This window comes from Mandrillus leucophaeus, unplaced genomic scaffold (genome assembly GCF_000951045.1).
Source record: "Mandrillus leucophaeus isolate KB7577 unplaced genomic scaffold, Mleu.le_1.0 Scaffold403, whole genome shotgun sequence".
Taxonomy (NCBI): Eukaryota; Metazoa; Chordata; class Mammalia; order Primates; family Cercopithecidae; genus Mandrillus; species Mandrillus leucophaeus.
The window spans coordinates 696,627-720,749 of record NW_012104288.1 but is presented as its reverse complement, the minus strand read 5'-3'; the positions used below and the strand labels follow the sequence as shown (position 1 = coordinate 720,749).

Genomic DNA, 24,123 nt, shown 5'->3' with positions numbered 1-24,123 from the left:
GTGTGTGCCATCACACTGGCCTAATTTTTGTATTTTTAGTGGAGACCAGGCTGTACCATGTTGGCCAGGCTGGTCTCGAACTCTTGACCTCAAGTGATCTGCCTACCTTGGCCTCCCAAAGTGCTGGGGTTGCAAGCATAAGCCACTGCTCCTGGCCTAAAATAATATTTTTATTTAAAAGATCTCTCTATTGATTATGTTTAGGTTCCTTCCAATATTTTGTTATTGTAAACAATGCTGCAATGAGCTTTTTGGTACGTTTATCTTTTCACAATTAGATTCCATATTTTGCTATGTGTTGCCAGACTGCCTTAAGAAAAGTCTACTGTGCACTTCTCTGTGATGCTACAAGGTCTACGTTTGGGACAGGCGCAAGTTCTTACATTAAAGTTCTAAAAAGCAAATATCTAAATTGCTAGATCACATTTCTAAAATGATTTTTGTTTATATGTTATATTTTTACATTGTATTACTTATAAATTAAAGTCCTACTGTCTACTCTTATCTATAGATGTACCTTGTTTTAGAAAAAAAAAACGTGTAAATACAAGAGCCCAAACTTACAAAACAAATAAGCTAGGGAGTAACTATTTGCATTACAAAGTTATTATTTGCTTTACAAAATGGAACCAATTTAAATTGAAAGCACCTTGAGAATTATCTGAAATATGACAAGATTTGCAAAATTCAATTTACACATAACTTTTCCAGAATATATCGAGCACACAAAGTGAGGTATATCTAGTTGAACATGACTTTATGGATCTGAAGAGGTTGATTTAATCTGCTGCTGCTTTTTTGAGAGGCAAATTGTGCTCAGTGTAAGGAATCCGTGAAGAATTAACACAACGGTAGTTATGTGAATTTTTTTCTCAAAAACTCTTGTTTTTAAAATTATTATTATTAAAGCCTGTGCTTCAAAAGCAGAAAGAATATCCATTTCTGTGCCCTTGCTTTTCAGGCTTCCCACTGCATGCCAGCCAACAGGGTGGCATATGGCACATAACATGCATAGTCAACCTCCCACCAGCATATTTGCAGAACCAACAGTACATATTGAACTAAACCACACCTCCTGTAAAAGACTTGTAATCATCCTTCATTCTTTGGTGTAGGAGAATGGTGGTAGGTGGGGGGTGGAGGAGGGAGATCTGACTGTGGGCAGGATAGTTGAAGGGAACAGAAATCTAGCATTACAGAGTGGGGGTGGCCTTCTTATTCATTGGCTCTCATTCGCTCACCAGACACACGGAATGGCAATGCTGTAGGGCTTAGAAAAATTGGGGCAACTCTGGGGCAGTGGGCGGCTGAGAATGTATTAATGACAGCCTGCCTAGGCCTTTGAGCAGCAGATAAAGCACACAGACACACACTGCCCACAGTGAAGCAGCCCCAGTCCTGGTTACCAGAGAATTTCTCAGTCTTTTGTCCCAATCACTCATCTTTTTAAAGCTTGATTCCAAAATATGCAATGTGCCATTTTAAAATACTTTTGCTTTTAGAAGTGTCCAACATAGAAGCTTGAAGGAGGAGTTTGGCATTTTTCCATCACATTCGGGAATCCCCGCCTGCACTCTAACCATAATTAGTGTGGTGCCTTCAGAATGCAGGCCTAGGAGGAAGAAGGCAGGGAGTAGGCTAGGTCCCCCTGGCACTTCCCTTTTTCCTTTCTTCACTCACCTCCTCTCCCCAATCAGACAGAGACCTGCAGGCAGCTACCTGGGGTCCACTGGACACTCTTAGGGGGCCAAAGGAGGGACTGCACCCAGGATCTTGTTTGGCACTTTCAGAGTTTATGGTCTCTGAACTCGAAAAGAACTGATCCATTATATTTTATGAGGTCAGTGGGAAATTAAAGTAATTAAATGAGAAAAAGACTGGACTAGGCATCAGAAGACCTGGGTGTGCTTGCAGCTGTGCCACTACTTAGCCAAGTGACCTTGGGTGAGAAACTTAATCTCTAGACCAAGGTCTTCTCAGCTGAAAAATGAGGGTAGAACTAAGTGACCCAGGGAGTAAAACTGAGCCAAGTGATGGATTTTGTGTACATGCGGGTGGCTGTCCATGTGCAGCTGTGTATGTGTCTGTGTGTTTATGTGTGGAGTGTGAAAAGATAAACCCAAGGAAAAATGGATAAAAGCACCCATGATATAAAGACCCAGAAGTGAAAGTGAGCAGCTGGAATGATCAGAAGATCTAAGGAGAGAAAGTTCTTTGCCATTGGCACTGTGGGACAAGTGACCCCAAAATGGAGTGGTGTAAACCAAAAACCAATTGGTTAATTTTTTAAAAAGATGATTTTACGGGTCATGAACTCAAGAAGGGCTGGGCTGCTCCCTTGCCACATGTGGTTTTTCATGAAGCTGTTGTCAGATATTGACGAGACTGCAATCACCTGATGGCTCACACGGGCTGCGTGCCCGAAATGCCCATCCACATGGCTGGCAGGGGATGCCGGCTGTTCTGGAGGCCCAGTGGGGCTGTGACCAGAAGGGCTTCCCAATGTCGCTTTCTCGATGGAGCTGGGCTTCTTTCATGCTGACTGGCTTCCCCCAGAGTAAGCGGCCAAAGACAGCAAAGCAGAAGCAGCGTGGCCTTTTCTAGCCCAGCACTGGAAGTCACGCCAGCGACACTTCTACCATCCTTCACTGTCACCAGCCCATCCTGATTCAGCTGAGGAGACGGGGACCCTTCTTCTTCAGAGGATGTGAAGGCATGCTGGGGCCGCAGGCACCTTCCAAAAACACTCTGATTTTCTCAGTATCTTTGAAATAAGTGTCTTGATAATTTATATGATTTAATCAGCTTTCAGAGACCAGAGGCCTTCTGAATAATCGGTTTGCTGAGTCCTTTAAACGTACTTTAAAAATCACTGCACCTTTCAAGTAAATTATATGGCTCCAAATCTGAGATAACTTTAACCTCCACAGTTGTTTGATGTGAATAATGTTAGCTACACAACTCCTTGGTGCTGGGAAAAGGTAAAGAACTGTGTAAAAAATCAGGTAACTGGACTATTATTTCTAGGCTGATTAGGATGCTTCAGAAATAGGCCTCTGCTCTGGCAAATCTGACAGCCCATTGTGAACGTGGCGCGATAACACCACACAATACTGGGAAAGAGACACCAACTCAACAGGAGTGCCTCAGAGCAAGCCATTCATCGCAGGTAAAACGCCTGCTACCTGGGCCTGAAGTGTTCTGATGCTGGTGGCTGATGGCAAACATACTTCATGCGCTCTTCCTTGGGTCTAGTTTCAATGATGATTTCTTCCCATCTTGTGCAGCCACCATCAGGCTGATTTTAGCTCCTAGGGCTTGAGCAGTTTCTAAAGGTTGTTATCACTCCCCTTCAGTGGAGCATATCTTCAAACCCCTTCCTGGATAATTACCATGGCCCAGTGATTGAGGAATCACCAGAGTGATTTTAAACACACACACACACACACACACACACACACTTCTCCAGTGTTTCTTTGTGTTTGTTTTCTATGTGCATTTTCAAAGCCCAGCGGTTCATGAGAGACAGTAGAAGGACAAAATAAGAAGACATATGGTAGTGCTTAAATTATTCCCCAAAAGGAAAGTGTCCAATATGAAATTATTCAGTTTTTCTCTACTAGTCTGGGGTGGGGAGAAAGCATTTCAACCAAGAAAATAATAGGGTACCCACAATGCCCAGAGGAGAACTGAATTATATTATCAACTTCCAAATACAGTCAGCAATATTTCACCAGAAAAGCTGCTTTGCAAAAATTAAACCTCTAATGTTTACACTGGGAAATACCTCTAGTCCTTCTTTACCCTCTCCCCAATGTTCCCCAGCCCCTGCACACACACACACACACACACACACACACAAAATCGCTTAGACTTTTTAGCTCCTCTTTGTTTAGTTCACCTCTGTTTTCCTAATATGTACGCAGGTTATTCTGTAGTGAAGTGCCCAAAATGCCTGTGAAGGAAAAGCTACACAAAGTAGAATTTTCTCTCTTAGTTTTCAAAATGTTCTAAGAACCTAGAGATTCATCTGACATAAGACTGTGAAAAGTGGCAGCCAAAAGAAATCAGTCAATTTGGCAATTTCTTTTTTTTTAATTGGTGTCTGATATTTATTTATTTATTATACTTTAAGTTCTAGGGTACATGTGCACAACGTGCAGGTTTTTTACATATGTATACATGTGCCATGTTGGTGTGCTGCACCCATTAACTTGTCATTTACGTTAGGTATTTCTCCTAATGCCATCCCTCCCCTCTCCCTCCACCCACAACAGGCCCCAGTGTGTGATGTTCCCCTTCCTGTGTCCAAGTGTTCTCATTGTTCAGTTCCCACCTATGAGCGAGAACACGCAGTGTTTGGTTTTCTGTCCTTGCAATAGTTTGCTCAGAATGATGGTTTCCAGCTTCATCCGTGTCCCTACAAAGGAGATGAACTCATCCTTTTTTATGGCTGCATAGTATTCCATGGTGTATATGTGCCACATTTTCTTAATTCAGTCTATCATTGATGGACATTTGGGTTGGTTCCAAGTCTTTGCTATTGTGAATAGTGCCACAATAAACATACGTGTGCATGTGTCTTTATAGCAGCATGACTTATAATCCTTTGGGTATATACCCAGTAATGGGATGGCTGGGGCAAATGTATTTCTAGTTCTAGATCCTTGAGGAATCACCACACTGTCTTCCACAATGGTTGAACTAGTTTACAGTCCCACCAACAGTGTAAAAGTGTTCCTATTTCTCCACATCCTATCCAGCACCTGTTGTTTCCTGACTTTTTAATGATTGCCATTCTAACTGGTGTGAGATGGTATCTCATTGTGGTTTTGATTTGCATTTCTCTGATGACCTGTGATCATGAGCATTTTTTCATGTGTCTGTTGGCTGCATAAGAAATGACAATTTCTTGAGATCCCTTTTCACTCAAATTGATAACTACAGGAGGGAGACAGGGTTAGGCTCCAGCTTCCTGTTGTTTTTAGTCAGTTTGTGCAACTTCGATCCATTCGACCCAGGCACAGGCTTATTATATAAAGGTTTTATGAAAAGAGATAAACTTTGAGAAATATTTTTTAACTTTAATTTTTAAAATGGCACAATGAGTCATGCCTGTAATCCCAGCACTTTCGGAGGCTGAGGTAGGAGGATTGCTTGAGGCCAGGAATTTGAGATCAGCCTGGGCTATATAGAGAGACCCTGTCTCTACAAAAAATAAAAAATTTAGCCAAGCACGGTGGTACATGACTGTAGTCCTAGCTGTTTGGGAGGCTAAGGTGGGAGGATCGCTTGAGCCAGGAGTTTGAGGCTGCAGTGAGCTATGGATTGAGCCACTGCACTAGAACCTAGGCGACAGAACTTGTCTTTAAGAAATAAAAATAAAACTAGGTGATGTATTAACATGTGGCAATATCAACACAATATACAAATGTGTATGTTGAGAAGTCTGTCCCCATCTGCTCTGGCCCGGCCCCTTCCCCACCCTCTCTCCCTGAAGGTCAGCACATCATTAGCTTCTCGTGTATCATCCCAGGATTCATGCCGATACAAGCAAACACAAGCATATCCATATTTTCCTCCCTTTCCCACTGTTTTTGAGAAAGAATTTAGGAGAAAAGGAACTTGCTTTTTTTGTCCTAGTGGTGGGAATCCATGCATAGAGAAGACATGATGGGATATCAGCAGCTTGGAAGAATGGAAATGATTTCTGTTATTTAGATTCCCAGAATCATTTTATTTGACTTTGGTTCTTTGATTAAACCTATTCTTCAGGCCCTTAACTCTTTAAACTTCCAAAATCTAAAAGTTTTAGATAATTCATAGAGCTCATCTTTTTTGCTAAACAACAAAAACATGTGTATGCTGACTTTAAGAAAAGAACACAAAACACAGTGGCAAGTGCGGTACAGTGTACCCTGAGGAAGAGCTGCCCTCACCCTGGGTCTCTGCGTTAGCACGTTGGGGTGCTGGCCATGGCCTGAGGCATGGACATTTATTCCACCCAGAAGCTTTTCTTTATCGTATATACACCTAAACATAGAGACAAAGAAAGCCTTAGAAATACCTTATTTTTCTGACGCTTAAGAGTCTCAAATAGAGTAATTTTGTAGATTTCAGAGACAGCAGGAATGTGTATGTAGCCAGATAATTGATGCTGGGCATTGTGTAGGACTGGGCCAGATCTCCAAAACAATTAAACACTTTTAAACTCATATTTTGGAAATGAATAGGCAACAAAGACAATAACCTGTCTTTTGAACAATTTGAAACACAATAATGAAGAAATGTGTTGTCATTTTTTGTGTAGTGTTATATATATGCCAGACGAATAAAAGATAAACTAAATTGTGAATGACATATAGAATAAATCATCACATAGATGAGTATTATAAAAATTGCTTTACATTGTAGATATTTCCTAGAGTTATATAACGAGTGAGTTTGTGGAAATGAAATGAAATTTTATTAAAAATTTAATGAAATCCTTAAGGTGATTTATTTATTTTAATACTTTATTTTAACTAGCTTTTTTGTTGAAAAAGAAATACATGTGCATTGTAAGATATTTAAACAGTACAGAACGTGTACAGTAAAAACAATCTTTCACTACATCCCAGGCAGTCAGGCCTGTTCCTCAGAGGTAACTAACACAACACTTCACTATGTTTCCCACAGAAATATTCTGCACATCTCAACATGTCAATATCTCTATCTTAAAAACACAGACAAGGGCATGTAGTAAACTCGTTCTTTGCTTGGCCTTAGTCCATGTTAGCAGCTGCATACCTCTCACACCTCTCCCAAAGCCACAGAATATTCCCACAGAACATTGGAAGAACAGGCCTCTAGTAATTTAGCAGCCAGGTCCCTACCGTGGGATGACTCTTCTATGAAATGAAGACAAATCATTTGGAGAGCAAAATACCATTGCCTTCTAATCATCTCTGTCACCCAGGATGCAGTGCAATGGTATGATCTTGGCTCACTGCAGCCACGACCTCCCAGGCCCAAGCAATCCTTCCACCTCAGTCACCTGAGCAGCTGGAATTACAGGCTCATGCCACCATGCCCTGCTAATTTTTGTAGAGATGGGGTTTCACTATGTTCCCCAGACTGGTCTCGAACTTCTGGGTTCAAGCAATCCACTTGCCTCATCCTCCCAAAGTGCTGGGATTACTGGCATGAGCCTCCACGCCAGGCCTAATCATCTCTTTTGATAAAGAGATTATGTCATACAGCAAGCAGTATCCAGCTCTCCTTTAGCCACTGTGGCTTCCAGGACTCCCAGCTCTATCCCCTGGACTCAGGGAGGTCACCATGCTCTGCATTGCAGCCCAGAAACTCCTCAGACAGTGAGCTGGGGCTATCCTATGGTCCACCTCATTTGTTCCCCTTGCAGAGATCACCACGCTGGCTCTTGATGTCCCTGGTCTAAAAACCATTCTTTCACACATTTTGCCCAGTTTTTCAGTTGTGTCAGGCAGGAGGATAAATTCAGTCCCTGTAACTTCATCTCAGCCAGAAGCAGAAGTGTTTTTTAAACACAAAAGTGTTTCCTAAACTTGGATGTGTACAATCATCTGAGAAACTCATTAAAAACAAAGATTCCTGGGCTCCCACCCAGAAATTCCGATTTGGCGGGGCTGCCTGGGAATCTGTATTTGTAACCAGAGCCCCAAGCAGTGTTGAAGCAGCCCTGCCATTACCAGGCCTGCTGTTTGAGGACCACTGGCTCGAAAGATGATAATGTTTATTTGTCAGCTATCCTCAAGTGATACCACCATATGGGCACTTTGTTATTCAGATGAACAAAATAAAAATAAACGGTGAGGTGAATTTCTTGCCCAACTTAAATTATCAAGTGTTTAGAAACACGCTAGCACCTCTGATGAGTGTCTAAAGAGGCCTGAGTTCAGTTCTAAGGGACAGCTTTACTCAGCAGGTGACACTGCAGATGCCATGTGCTTGAAGGCAAGTTGGGGATCAAGTTGCAAGGGACACATTTGCTTGTCTGCACAGAGAGGGCACACATCCCAGCAGCTTCAGCTTAGTTAAACTCATTTTGGAAAATATTTTTGGCTCATGTGGTTTTATGCTTTTAGAGTTCCATTTTAAGCACTGGGTCCATCCAAACCCACGGAAGCTGAGCTGAAGCATCCAAGGAAGATGCTGAGTTTCACACAGATCTCTGCTGAGTCTGGAAAAATCTCTCAGATTTGTCCAAACTGCTTTGTTGAGAAATCAAAACAAAAATCACTAATCCCAATGGGGCTTGTAGGGTCCGTGATTTTTGTCCAAAACTACGGCAAAAGAAGTGGTCAGTCATGTGACTCACAAGCCTAAAGGTTTCATTACAAAACCTTAAAAAAACCACAAGCTTAGTCTTAAAATATACTCCCAAGAGACAAACCAGAAAAAAAAAAATCATCTTAGTTTTGGCCTGGAAGCATAGACTAAGGAAACATGTCCAAACCAAATGTTTTCAGGGCTCACTACATTTTAAATCCAAAGCTAAATTTTATTCCATTGGGGTGACACTGTTTATTAACACTGTCTGTGGCAATTGGATTGTCTAGAAAAGTTCAGGAGAGCTGGAGGCCCTCTCTTGTTTATGCTATGAGCAGATCCGGCCTGCTGTCCAATAAGATGAGTACCAACAACATAAATTGTGAGATTTCGTTTTACCACATCTTCCTTCCCCTAAGATATGCAGACAACACATTATGAAATGAATTATCCTTTCTATTCTTTAACATAAAATTTTACTCATTAATGTCAGATCCTTTTATAGCAATGACTCCTACATTCTAGGATACAAATAACCTGGAGAATTTGTGACACCTGCGTATTCTTGTTGTTTATCACTATTTAACAAACCACCTTAAAATTTAGGGGCTTAAAACAACCACCATTTAATTGCATTTCAGGATTTTGCGGATCAAGAATTCTGGCAGGGCTCAGCTGAGTGATTCTTCTGTTCCATGCGATTGACTGGGGTCACCCACTGGTATTCAGCTGGTGGGTGGTCTTGTCTGGAGAGTCCAAGATAGTTTCACCTACATGACTGGAAAATTGGAGGGTGATTGTAAAGCTAGCTCAGTCATGTTTTCCTCTGTCTCCACATGGTCTTAGTGTCTCATCACATTGCTCTCGTGGCCCAGGGCTCCCAGAGACCTATGCTAGCTCTGGAATTGGCACTGCCTCGTTCCATTGATCAGAGAAGCCATAGGCATTTCAGAGGCAGAGAAATAGATCCCACCTCTAGATGGGGAAAATGTCAAAGAATTTGTAACCATCTTTCATCCACCACAACACAAATGCCAGAGCTCTCTTCTCACAAATTCTGGTTTGCAAGGGGTGTGGTGGGGTCCAAGATCTGCATTTTAGAAGACATTCAATGAGATTCTGGTACAACAGGTCCTTATAGCACACTTAGAAAAATACCACATTATAAAGTGTAATGGAAAATGTTCTTATAATCAATCTATTCATCAATCAATTAATGAACATGGATTAGTCATGACACATGTCCCAAATCACGTTAGGTGCTGTGGAGTGTAAAGAAAGGACTGCTGCCCTCACTGCATTCGTGCTTCACTGGAGCCAGGTGCAGGGCAGCTGTCTGAATGCCAAAACTATCTCTTGGGAGAGGGTCGGGTGGGAGCAAAGGAGCAGTACAGAGTGGGCTCCTGCAGCCCAGGGGACTGAGGCAAGCACCTTGGAGCTGAGCCATAGAAATAAGGTCAAAAAGTGTGCTGGAATGAGTACGTGGACAGAATGAATTATGGGGGAAAAGGGAACTGGGTTCTTTGAAGATCCCAAGCAGAAGTGGGGCTGGGGGCAGGGGAAGGGAGCAGGAGGCACGATGACTTCCAAGCTCACTTTTTCAAAGTGTAATGTTTTCTCCCAGGCTTTTGACAGGATTATCTCCTCCCGTATCTTAGTCAGCTCAGGCTGCTGTAACAAAATACCATACACTGGATGGCTTAAGCATTGATTTTCTTACAGTTCTAGAAGCTGTAAAGTCCAAGATCAAAGTACCAGCAGGGTTGGTGCCTGTTGAGGAAACTTCTCCTTGGTTTGCAAATGGCCTCCTCCTTACAGTGTCCTCACATGGCCTTTCCTTGGTGCATGGGGCACACACATACTCACACTCACATATGCACACACTCACATACACACTCACACTCACATATGCACACACACACACTCACACACACACACACATACACTCACACACACACATACTCTCACACATACTCACACTCACATATACACACACACACACACACTCACACACACATACTCTCTCACATACACTCACACACACATGCCCACACACTCACAACCATGTACACACACTCATACACTGTCACATGTACACCCACAGAAACATATAAACAGTCACGCACTCTCACACACCCTTACACACACACTTACACATGAGGAGAGAGACTCTTCCTCTTATGAGGCCTCCACTCCCATCATTAGGATCCCACACTCATCTAATTCTAATCACCTCCCAAAGGCCCCATCTTCCAACACCATCACTTGGGGGGTTAGGACTTTAACATATTGATTTGTGGGGAGGAACACACACATTTAGTCCATAATGTCTAGTCTCTTATTCGTCTGCAATCCTGGCTTTCTGTCGCCCTGCTGGCCCATGTTGTTCATGTCCAGACACACCGTGCAGCTCAGCTCCAGAATGGGAACAGCAACTTGTTCCAGCAACAATGCGCACTTTCAGGGCAGCCTGTCTCCCTTCCTCTTAAACTAGGCTTCTGACTCATCCTGCTTCTGCCCAGAACTAAATGGTGTCTGGACCCCACTCCCAAAGCAGGCTGTGTGTGAGAGGGAGGGAGGAGAGGAGAGAGGGTGGCTCCTTGGGGAGACACAGGTTAGGAGAATCTTAGAAGCTGGGTAAAGCTATAAAGGATATTATGATGGAGTCTGTGAGCAAATTGCTTAAACAATGCTGAGAAAGATCATCTGAAATCTAGAAGATTAACAGGGTTACAGACACCAGTGGAATGACCTCTGGTTGCTGACCAGAAGAACAGGGTGGGGAGCGAGTGCTGGAAGAGAAAGAGGGTCCAGGAGGCCATCCGTAAACAGGGGCATGTATAGCACGCTCAGCCAGCTGGGCCTGGCTGCTCCAAGATGTCTAATTGGGGTGGACAGATACACTCCATCCACGGAAAACAACCCTTTCCTGTCCAGATCAGAGGTTGCTGTCAGTGCAAGCCTATAAGTTCTGAAGCCCAGAGTCAAGACTGAAAGCCCGGGCCAGCAGCATTCAGGGATGGCGTCAGTAATCAGGCAGGAGCCTAGGCACAAACAAGCGGAAGTTCAGGGCTAAGCCATGAGCCAGGAATCAGCCTGGCGAGGAGCCAGGGGGCAGGTTGAGAGCAGCCACGGCCCCCACCAGCAGGGTGATCAATGGGTCAGAGGATGCTCTGCAGACAGACAGCAACCAGGAAGACAGAGATAACCATGAGCAAGGCTGGGAAGATAGGCCAGGATCACGGCCCATCTGCAGGAAGGGGAATGGGAAGTTGGCAGAGAACAGGATCAAGGAGGACAAGCATCTCGGATGGTCTCACTGCCAGTAAGAAAGCTGCTGGTTCTTGCATACTTGCATACTTCCTGTTGGAATAAAAAGCAAGTTCAAATCAGCCCAAGGCTTCTGGATCTGTCCTAGGGACAGGATGGGAAGGGAACACTGTGCCTCTGTACCAGTTAGATGAGAGGGCCCCTCTAGGCAGATGCAGCCCTGGCTTGGCAAGCAGAAGCATCTAGGAGAAGAAAAGAGCCCCATCTTCCAGGCAGATGGAGGAAGCACCCCACCCGCAAGCTTGGTGAGCAGAGTGCAGTCTGGATTCAGTGCCCCCTATACCGGTCCTGAGATACTTGCATACACTGGCCAGATCTTAGTGTTTTGACTGTAAGTCAGGACAGTTTTGAGCTTCTCTTCTCTGAATTCTCTGGCACCTTCTCAGACACAGGGGTTGTAACGAGTCATCACCATGGGGGTATGAAGCATTAACACTGGGCTGATTTGGAACACAGGGGCAAGTGGGTGAGCCCAGGGGGCCTGGTGCATCTGCATCGTGGTGCCACCGCAGCCTGCCTCAGCAGTGGCTGGCTTATGCGGGGGGCAAGCTGGGAAAAGCTACCGAAAGGCACTGATGCCAAAAATGCTGTTCCAGTTGGATGGCAAACCGTATTCCACGCCTTGGCGGCTGGAGAACAAAAACTCCTGCTGTGCTTCTTTTAAGATCAGGAAAATATCACCTTGCTATGGGGTTACCTCTGAAGATTTCATTAAAAGGCAATGGTGGTCACAGCCTTGCCAACTTAGCTCCCTTCCCCAGGGGCGGTCATTGTACCTGAGCACGATGCTTTTGTTTTGCCACTCAGAGTAGCCCTTAAACTGCCTCTACTTCCTAATTTGTCATCCACCCATTTCCTTATCTTTCGATAGCAGCTTTCCCAAGGAGCGTGTTGGTTCTGGCAAGAGGCTCTTGACCTGGTTTCTGTTTCAGTTAGGTCTGTTTCCATAGGTCTGACCAGTTAGGTCTCTCTTATGCTATGCTTCTGTTCAATATTTCTTGAATGTTTGGCATGTGCCAGGCACTGTGGTAGGTGAATGCAGAGATGATTGACATGGTTTCTCCCCTTAAGGAGTTTACAGTATGATAGGAGACACAGAAACAAACCAGCAGTGGTGGGCAGTGGCTGCGTGCGGGCATATCCAGCATCCATTCTCTCCTTCCTCTTCCTAACAGAATCATAACACTGTTCTGGAATCTTCTCTCTCCTCTCCTCAAGAATCATCTCTCTCTTTCTCTCTCACTCTTTCTCTCTCTCTCTCTCTCTCACACACACACACACACACACACACAGACACACACAGCTTGCGTTGGAGGTGAGGTCCAGTGACTATTTGGTGGATAAAACCAGAAGCAGGATGAGTCAGAGGTGGCGTTTAAGTGGAAGGGAGCTGGGACCGCACTGAAAGCCCACACTGGCACTGGATGGACCATGTTATTGGATCCACTCTGGAGTTGAGCTGTATGGCGTGAGCGACAAGGGCCAGGAGGACCGAAGAGAAAGCCAGTGTGCAGCTGTGCTTCGTTCATTTTCACTGCCATAAACTATATAGTATGAATATACTATAATTTATTTATTCATATTCATGAGTTCATTTACTGATTCAGTCAATGGACATCTGAGTTCTTTCTAGCTTCTCAAAATTGTGTTTCTTTGAGAGGTGTTGTTTGATTTTGTTATTATGATAAACAATGCTGCTGTAAACATTCCAAAATAGGTCTCCTGGTACACATGGGGAAGTTCACATTTGGGGGTAATACCAAATTGTCTTCTCCATGATGGTACAATTGGCATTTCCACCAGCAGGCGTTAGGGTTCCATTTGCTCCATATCCTCACTCACACTTTGTTTTATGACACTTACGATATTTTTTAAATCTAGCAATTTACATTACAAATTTGAACTTGAATTTTTCTGATATTAATGAGATTAAACGTATTGTGAACATTGGTCATTTGTGTTTCTGCTTCTCTGAAAGTTTATTCAAGGTTTTTGCCCATTTCATCCAGAGAAGACTGATGTTGGCTTGGACCAGCATAGTGGCAATGAGGTGGTGAGCAGTGGCCAGTGAAAAGAAGCACTGTGTTGTTATAAAGGAATACCTGAGGCTGGGTAACTTATAAAGGAAAAAAGGTTTATTTGACTCATGATTCTGATGGCTGGAAAATTCAAGATTGGGCATCTGCATCCGGTGGGAGCCTCAGGCTGCTTCCAATTGAGGCAGAAGGCCAAGAGGAGCCAGTCTGTGCAGGGACCACAGGGTGAGTGAGGAGGCAGGAGAGAGTGGGGAGGTGCCAGGCTCTTTAGCAACCAGCTCCATGGGAAGTAATGGAGTAAGAAGTCTATTAGAATCTATTAACGTATTAACTCCATTAGGGCACTAATCTATTCAGGAGGGATGCATCCCCATGACCCAAACGTCTTCCATTGGGCCCCACCTCCAACACTGGGGATCAAATTTCAACATGAGGTTTGGAAGAGAAAAACATCTCCAAACCATAGCAGCTCTGACAGGATTTGCTGATGGACTGTGTGAGGTGTGAGAAATGATAAAGACTGATTAGTCCTAGGGACATGCCTGAACCACAGGAAGGATGTTGTTGCCTTTGCTGAGATGGGAAGAAGGGAGGCAGATCAGGCTGGAGGTAATGCAAGGAGCTCAATATTGGACATGATGTTTGAGGTTTCTATGAGACATCTCAGAAGTGGTGTCCTGTAGCCTGCTGGATGGAGAAGACTGGAGTTCAGAAGGGAGGCTCCAAATGATGCTAGACATTTGGATGTGTCACTCAGGATTGCCACAGAAAATGGTGGAATACTCAAATTAGGAACATTTAAGGAGGGTTTATTTACAAAGGAACTGTTTTTACAGGTGGGGGTACAGGGAACACAAGAGCTGGTAGAACACCAGTGCTCTACTTAAAATATCAAAGAACAAGGGAGATAGGGGTTACAGGAACTTGGAGGTGGAGAACTGGATCAAGATGGATACTTTACCCAGACATGGTGGCTCAAGTCTGTAATCCCAGCTACCAGGGAGGCTGAGGCAGAATGATCACTTGAGCCTAAGAGGTCAGGGATGCAGTGAGCTACAATCATGCCACTGCACCCCAGCCTGGGCAACAGAGTGAGACCCTATATTTAATAATAATAATAACAATAATAATAATAATAATAAACCCAAGGAGGTCCATGAGAGACATTATCTTTGGTTGAATGTCTTCACACAGTTGAGGCTGAGGGAAAAAAGGCTCAATATCACTCTTCTCTTTCCCCTTAATATCTTGCAACCACTCACCATTAGTTACAACCAGCCAGAATCCAGAAGGCACAGAGGCCTGCAGATAAAGTACATACCAGCCAACCTGCCGGGAAGAGACCAGGGTAGAGAAAGGTGGAGAATCTATCTGGAGGGAAAGAGGCATTACCTGGAGCAAGCAGAGAAGCTGGTATTGCTGGTATTTATAGCCAGGAGACTGGATGAGATGCCTAGAGAATGCATGCAGATGGAAAAGATCTTGCAGAGGTCTGGGACTAAACTCTGGATTAGTCCAGTCTCTAGAAGCTGGATAGGCACGGAGGAAGCAGCAAAGGAGACTGAGAAGAAGCAATTCCAGGAAGGTATGGTGTCAGGAAGGTATGGTGTCTGGGAAGCCAAGGAAAAAAATGATTTCACAGAGAGAGCATTAAATGTGTCACCTGCTAGGACCTGGATAGGTCCAGGAAGATGAGGCCTAAGAACTGACCACTGGACACAGCAAAGCACAGGTCATTGTTGACCTTGACAAGAGCAATGGTAGTGGGAGGGGGACCTCACTGAAGTGGGTCTGAGAGAGGAATTAAAGACTTGAGAATAGACAACTCTTTCAAGGAATTCTGCTATAAATTGTAAAATTACATATAAAGAGATGAAGGACATGGGTGGTCAATGGAAGGAAAAGTAAATCAAGACAGGCTTTGTTGTCTTTAAGATGAGAGGAAATAACACCGTTTGTATATTAATAGGAATGATCCAGTATAAAGGCAAAAATTGGATGATGCAGAAGAGAAGTGAATTGCTGGGCAATGCCCCAGAACAAACAAGGAGGGGTGGTGCCTGGAGCGTAAGGAAAGGGCTTGGGTTGGGTTAACAGCTTGGAGAGTTCATCTCTACAAACAGGAGGGATGAGATGGTGGAGTGTGTGTGTACAGATGCTTGTGGGTGTGTAGATATGATGAGTGGTTTGTGGTAAGGAGGTTCATTTTTGATTGTGTCCATTTTCTCAGTGCAACAAAAAGCAAGGTCATCAGCTAACAGAATCTGGGAGAAGTTGGTGCTTTGCGAAGAGAGGAAATAATGTGAAGCAGTCCGCTAGTTTAGCAATCATCAAACTTTTTTTGCTTTCATACCTCCTAAAATAATTTTGAAAAATGATATTTCCTCATATATTTTTTAAGTGGCAACTAAAATTTTTCATTATAAATTTAAATCATTGCAAAAGATGTAATTTCATTTATATAACCAGCTGGGAAGAGAACGACTTTTGTTAAAGCAAAGTTATGGAATTTTTGAAACTCTTCTGAGTTATGTAGTAGAAATCACAAATATTATTTCCAAAAAGCATTTTTACAAACATTTTTATATCTATTATTAAAAAATATTTTTAATGATCTATCAACTGACAATGTAATTAGTTCTTGTTCAGTTTAATTAAAAGCAAAGAATAGGAAACTGAGCTGCAATAGTTATATTCCCCAATAATACTCATTTGTTTTTTTAACACAAATACCAATATTTCAGATTGTTTCTGTATCTAATTCCTTATGGACTAGGCCATGGAGCATACTAAGATTCATAACAGATAAGAAGAATGTATTTTTCCTATTTTCGTAAAAAGAGAAGAGCAATTGTGAAAGGAAACTCCTAAATTTCAGATGTTCTCAGGCAAGGTAATTTGGGGAAAGTGTAAATTTGCAAAGTGACTCCCTTAAAAGCGTCCTTGCCAACGTGTCTCTTAGAAATTCTTCATGTATCATTTGTTTAAAATTGTAATTAAACATATATATAAAACATAAAATTGATCATTTTAGCCATTTTGAAGTGCAATTCAGTGGCATTAAGTGCATTTACATTGTGGTGCCCCCATGACTGCTACACATCTCCAGAACTTTTTCATCATCCCAGATGGAAACTCTGTTCCCATTAAGCAACTCCCCATTCCTCCATCCCCAGCCATCAGCAACCAGTCTTATCATTTTGTCTCTGTGAAACTAACTATCCTAGGTACCTCACACAATATTTGTTTTCTTGTGACTGGCTTATTTCCATTAGTGTAGTGTCTTCAACATTCATCCATGCTGTAGTATGTATCAGACTATCACTCCTTTTAAAAGCTGAATAATATTCGTGTGTGTGTGTGTGTGTGTGTGTGTGTGTGTGTGATTTTGTTTTTCCATCTATCCATGGATATTTGGGCTGTTTCCACTTTTTGGCAATTTGAATAATGCTTCTGTGAACATGATGTATACAAATATGTATTTATTTAAGCCTCTGCTTTTAATTCTTTTGGATATATACCCAGAAGTGAAATTTCTGGATCATATGGTGATTCTATGGTTATGTGTCCATTTTGAAGACACTTGTCTAAGAGAAGGGAAGCAAGGGTGAACCAAAAGAAGATAATATAATTGCAGGGCTTTCGTAGGGCTCAACTGAGATTGGCAATTCTGAATTTAAAGTAAAACCAGTCAGCAAGTTTGTGTTATTGTATTCCAGCACATTCAGTTGCGCAGGTGCAAGTATATAGGTTAGAGGAAGTGTTGGATAGAACTATGAATTCGGTTTAGTCAGACCATAATGTTAAAGCAGGAAAAATGTAAAGGATTTGAGCATATGCCTATAATCTGAGTGGTTATAATTATTGACTGTGGAATACAAGCTGGGTAAGGACTTGAAAAGCATTTTATACATTTTTCCATATTGATCTGACAAATTCTCTGTTATATTAATTTCTAGATTCTTTATAAATAAAAACCTTTTAATACATGTTTTTCCAACTGTTTGTTGCTAGAGTATACAATAAAATTGGTTTTTACATACTAATCATATATTAAACCAGCCTAAAAACCTCTCTTTTAAACCCTAATTCTTTGTATATAGGATGCGTTGGGTTCTTTTGTAGGTGGTCATATCCTCCATAAATATTAGGAGTCATGTTTCTTGCTTTTCAGTTCTTACAGTTTTCTTTCTTTTTCATGTCTTGCTGTGTAAGTCCTGTATAATGTTAAATGAAGAACTGATGACAGATGACCATTATTAGCTAAGGACTGATTTTAAATGGATGCTTCTAACATTTCATCATTAATAAAGACGTTTACTCCAGGTTTTTGGTAGGCACTTTATCTCATAAGGAAGCTCATAAGAGTTGGCGGAGAGCTTTCTTTTTAATCATGATTAAATATTGAAGTTTTTTTGTATTAGTTTGTTTTCATACTGCTATAAAGACATACCCAAGACTGGGTAATTTATAATGGAAACAGTTTTAATTGACCCACAGTTCTGAATTGCTGGGGAGGCCTCAGGAAACTTACAGTCATGGCAGAAGGCAAAAGGGGAAGCAGGTACCTTCTTCACAAGGGGGCAGGACAGAGTGAGTGTGAGCACAGGAAAAACTGCCACTTCTAAAAGCGTCGCATCTTGTGAGAACTCACTATCACGAGAACAGCATGGGGGAAACTGCCTCCATAATCCAATCACTTCCCTCCCTCGGCATATGGGGACTTCAGGTCCCTCCCTTAACACAAAGGGATTACAACTCGAGATGAGATTTGTATGGGGACACAAAGCCAAACCACATCATTTTTTCAAATGTGTTTTCTGTATCTACTGAGATGATCATATGGTTTTTCTCTAATGATTGGTTAATGGGTGGATTATATTTATGGAATTTTTAATATTAAATGATTCATCCATTTCTCATATAATCCTAACTTGGTCATGATGTAATATATTTTTTATCTTACTGGAGTCTTTTAATATTCACAATATAAGGAAACAGAGTTCATAACACTCATTTTACAGACAGGAAACTGAGAAGTAGGGAAATATGGAATATGCATGAGATTTACATCCAGCGGGTAGCAGAACAAGGACTCAAACCCTGGTCTGTCTGATGCTGAACTTATGTGCTTTCCTACTAACTATTCTCTTTGAGGCAGAAACCAGATCTTTCTTATATGTCTCAAGTGGCTGGGGCAGTGCTATATTCATAGTACTTATTCAAGAATTTGTGTTGAATAAATACTGAATGGCTGCTCCAGGACTCTATGGATTCTTTAAATATTCCTTAGCTAAAAAAAAAAAATTACACTTTCTCATCAAATTAGCTCATCTTAGGTATTGGTCATAAAATGATGTGAAAGGTAAACAGAAGAAAAGGTCTATAAAAGAAGAAAAGTAGTTCTTTACTACTACAGTTCTTGAAATTCTCTATCACATTGGAATGGATAAAAAAGTAGAGTCTCTCTACATTCTATTTTGCCAAAATAGGATGAAGTAGTCAACTGTTATAGCCAAAATAATATTTCACTGCTAATAGAAAAACAGGCAGAAAAAACTACCTTGTCACCTTTTCTGGGAAAAGGAAAAATAAAGTTGTATTTCATCCTTAATTTTCCACCTTGTGGGCAAAAATAAAAGGAAAATTACTTCTGGCCAATACTGCACATATTATAGAATAATGAGCCATCTTAAGCAGTTGGGCAAGAAGCAGAACAACAAATGTTCACTCCAGAGAGAAGAGAATCATGCAAAAATAATAGTGTTGTTTTCAGAAGTAAAACTTAAAAAGAAATCAAAAGGGAGATACAATCAGATACACTGTCATGGGCCAACTAAGAATGCCACATATATCATTGTTAAAGAGACAGCGTGGCACTTGGGCATACGCTGGAAATTTGGCACTTGGAAGCTGATCTGACTCATACCTGGCTCCTCACTGCCCTCATGGCCCTCTCTACCTGCAGCACCAAATCAAACCGTTTCATACCAGCTTTCTCCTCTCTCTCTCTGTCTTTTAATTAATTAGTTGAACACTCCAAGATTTTCTATAAAGCCAGCTAGTAAGATGGTCCTAAACACATCAATTCAATCAACTTTCAAGACTGGCTTCTAACTGCAGTGGCCTTTCTGTGTCTCTGTTGGCAAAATTATTAAGATGGCCCCCAAGATTCCCGCCCCCTGGTGTATATGCCCTGAATAATTCCCTTCCCTTGAGTGTGAAGGCACTTATGGATATAATGGAATATCACTCTCTATATCAATAGGTTATGATGAATGGCAGAAGGTATAAACAGATGAAATTAAGAGCCCTAAGTAGTTGACTTTGAGTTAATACAAAGACAGATTATGCCGGGTGGGCCTAAGCTAATCAGGGAGACCTTACAAGAGTTCAGATATTTGAAGTGAGAGAGATTTTTCCTGCTCATGTTGGAAAGGCAGACAGTCATGTTGTGAACTGCTAATACAGGACATGTAGCAAGAATCTGAGGGCACCCCCAGAACCCAGAGTAGTCCCCAAACAACGACCAGCAAGAAGCTGGGACTTCACTCCAACAACCCAAAGCAACTGAATTCTGCCAAGGACCAGTGAGACTAGCAAAGGATGCGAAGCCTCTGAGGGACTTGCAGCCCTGGCTGACCCTTGATTCCAGCTAAGTGAGACCTTGAGCAGAACGCCCACCTAGCTCATACCCAGACTTCCCATCTGGGGAAGCTCTTTGATAATAGATGTAAGCTATTTGAAGTCACTATGTTTGGGGTATTTTCTAATGCAGAAATAGAAAACTAATGAATTTATCGCTGAGCCTTAACATTTGAGAAAAATATGCCTAATCCAAGGTTTTGAGGTACTGTGAGGATTTATTAAGTAATGGAGAGAAGACGCAAAAGGCCTTCTTTGTAAGACAGAAAAAGATGTCTCCATTGTTTCGGTTGAGGGCATGTGATCGCCATTCATGCTGTTCATCAAGCATTTCCAGCAATCCCCCACTGTAGATGCCCACAGCCCTGCACAGTAGTCCCCTTACCTGAGGTTTCATTTGTCAGGGCTGTTACCCATAGTAAATGGCAGTCAACCGAGGTCTAAAAATATTAAATGGAGATTGGCGGGTCTCCTTGTCCCCGCAGGTCAGCTCCGCCGAAGGGGCCGCCAAGGAAGAGCCCAAGAGGAGATCGGGGCAGTTGTCAGCTTAACCTCCTGCAAAAGTGGAAGTGAAGCTGAAAAAGGCAGCAGTGAAGGATAAATCTTCAGACAAAAAAGTGCAAACAAAAGGGAAAAGGGGAGCAAAGGGAAAACAGGCCGAAGTGGCTAACCAAGAAACTAAAGAAGATTCACCTGCAGAAAACGGGGAAATGAAAACTGAGGAGAGTCCAGCCTCTGATGAAGCAGGAGAGAAAGAAGCCAAGTCTGATTAATACCATATACCATGTCTTACCAGTGGTCCCTGTGTCCCTTCTTGTACAATCCAGAGGAATATTTTTATCAACTATTTTGTAAATGCAAGTTTTTTAGTAGCTCTAGAAACATTTTTAAGAAGGAGGGAATCCCACCTCATCCCATTTTTTAAGTGTAAATGCTTTTTTTTAAGAGGTGAAATCATTTGCTGGTTTATTTTTTGGTACAACTAGAAAATAGTGTGGGATATTGAATTATGGGAGGCTTTGACTGTCTCGGGTGTCAGCTTAACATTCCATAGATGGGGGGTTAGTTTTTATATCCTAGAATGTATATTAAATGGCAATATGGAGTCAGTCCTGCATTTAATGTCTTAAACATTTTATTTGACTTCTATTCTCATGTTTTTTAGTAGAATTGTTTCCTAAAGAAAACCACTCCTTGATCATGGTGCTCCCTGTCAGAATTGTGTGCACTCTGTAACATCTTTGGTTGTGGGAGTCCTGTTTTCCTGATAACTTTGTTACTGTGCTGTGAAAGATTACAGATTTGAATATGTAGTGTACATGCTATTCAGTTGTGAACTGATGGGCCATATGTAACAGCTGACCAACATGTGAAGATACTGGTACTTGATAGCCTCTTAAGGAAAATTTGCTTCCAAATTTTACGTTGGAAAGTCACTGGAATAACTTTAAAAAAGAATTACAATACATGGCTTTTTAGAATTTCATTACATATGTTAAGAATTGTGTACAAATTGAAATGTCTGTACTGATCCTCAATCAATAAAATCTCAATTATGAAAAAAAAATTAAATGGAAAATCCCAGAAATAAGCACTTCATAAGTTTAAACTGTGAGCCATTCTGAGTATTGCAATGAAGTCTCTGATCTTCCCAGTCTGTCCCACCAGGGATATGAATCCTCTCTTTGTCCAGTGTCTCCATGCTTTAGATGCCCACTCATCAGCCAGTTAGTAGCCATCTCAGTTGCCAGATGGGAAAAACATAAGGTTTGGTACTATCAGCAGTTTCAGGCATCCACTGGCGTCTTGTCTGTTTGCCTTGGTGTAATCCTTGTTGGAAGGATGATGTGCATGATGTCGGCAATGAGGTGGAAGCAGAGGTGATATGTATCATTTCTGGGCCACAGCACTTGACCAATCCAAGACTCTCCAGAGCTCTCTTTCTCTCTGCTATAGTGCACAGTAGTGTTCCTGGTAACCTGGGTCTACACTGAAGACATGTGGGGTGGATCCTATTCTCTCATTATGCACCTGTAGTGTGAATAAAGTCTTTGTTATTTTAATAACAATATAATTGTATGGTTGTTTGTTACTGCGGCATAACTTAGCCCATTCTGACTTGAATGGGGGCTTACCGAACTACACAGCCCAAAAAGACAGCCAGAGACACAGAAATGAAAAGATAAGATAGGAGGGCATACAACGTCTTTCATGTTTTCTTATGTCTAAGTTATTTCTGCTCCTCATTGTAAAAAACAAACACCTGAAGTAAGTGCAAGCAGGAAAGAAAAACATGAGAATGTTAGATGCCTCATCCATGTTGAAAAGTATGGAAATAGCAGGAAATGGCACTAATGTCTGAGAAGAAGGTCAGAACCAGCTGAGTGGTTGGCTCTTTTCTCTACTCTCCAGTGAAGAGTAGGGGAAGCTCTTCTTGCACAACTCTTCTTAGGACAAATGCCATCATCAGTCTTTAGAGTTCCCGTGGTCCCTTAATTGCTGGAGGCTAGAAGGCAGAGTCTTCATGTCCTGCTGAGCAAGAGTGCCAAAGATAATTTAGAGCAAGTGTGTTTATCCAGCAGAAACAAACAACACAAACAAACAGAAAGTCTAATGGTGGGGTTGGGGGAAGGTACTATCAGAAGAAAAAAGAGATGGGCAGTAAAATCCTGTTTTAGAAAAGGAGAGAAGCAGCATCGGGCTAATAGGAAGATGTGTGTTATGTGATCAGTTTGATCAGTTTTAAGGGTCTTTTGAAAGTAGTTCAGATGGGTTCTGAGGCAAATACTAAACTTAGATCTTAAAGATAGAGGTTCTGGTGAAATGTTCTTTGGGAAATTAGCAGAAATTCCATTCTAGCAGGTTTGGATTTTGAAGATAAAAATACCACTGGCTCTGTGAACAGTGGGATACTTAAAGCAGACATGTATAAATTAAGCTAACCTTATGTATATCTTCTCAAAGTGTTATTCTGCTCAGATGACATCAATAATGTATAGCCAAAGAAATGAATTGAGGAGGGAAAGAGCTCCTGACTAGCACCTGGTAACTCTTGACCAATTATAATAGAACTGACTAAACTCTACTTCTCAGACAGTTAAGTTTTATCAAAAAGATACATCACCAAGAACTAGAGCTGGGCACTATTACTTGTGGAATATGTCTCAATTTGAATATATCAGCTATGTCTACATAGGAAGAGGAAATGGAATTCTGGAGAAATGAACTTGGTAATTCAGGCCATAAGCTTATATTTACAAAGAAAACATAAAGTAATTGTGACAAAATAGGTTGTTCAATTGAGTCACCTAAGGCAGTTGCTTCAATTCCCTCACCCCACCTTTTTCTATAGATGTGTAGTCATCGTTATGGGGAATGATAAGAATATTGTGGATGGCTGAATGTTGTCCCAGGGGACACACTCCTAGTAAGAGCCCCTAAGCTACTGTATCTGCAAAATGTTTGCCTGCTAGTCATAGGCTCTTCTCACTCTAATGCTAGGTGATTTGACCAGCATACAGCTACTACAGGCAAGCTAGGTAGTGTTTTTCAGGTTCTATCTGTATCTCTCTGGACCTGGGTGATCAAGTCATCCGGATGATGAGAACAGAGTACAGCATTCTTTAAAGGAATGCCATTCTTCTCTCACAAAGTCAGTAACAGGGAGAAGTAGCAATTTAGGGTACACTTAAACGTAACTAACTGCATCATATTTAACAAATTAATGAGCTTATCACCAAAGATACTAACATAGGCATGTGCTGACCTCTTGCGCACCACCTGAAATTGTAAAGAGGTGTTGCAAAAGAGGTAGTTTGTGTGT

General features: G+C 41.9%; 1 protein-coding gene across 1 annotated transcript in view; it reads left to right on the top strand.

The window, feature by feature from the left end:
• Window positions 1-21,430, top strand: part of LOC105548228 — a 123,574-nt gene extending 102,144 nt beyond the window's left edge. Inside the window, 2 exon segments of the mRNA XM_011992139.1 lie at window positions 20,897-21,072; window positions 21,075-21,430. Of these exon segments, the coding sequence (XP_011847529.1) occupies window positions 20,897-21,072; window positions 21,075-21,430 (532 nt within the window).
• Window positions 21,431-24,123: the final 2,693 nt, after the last annotated feature.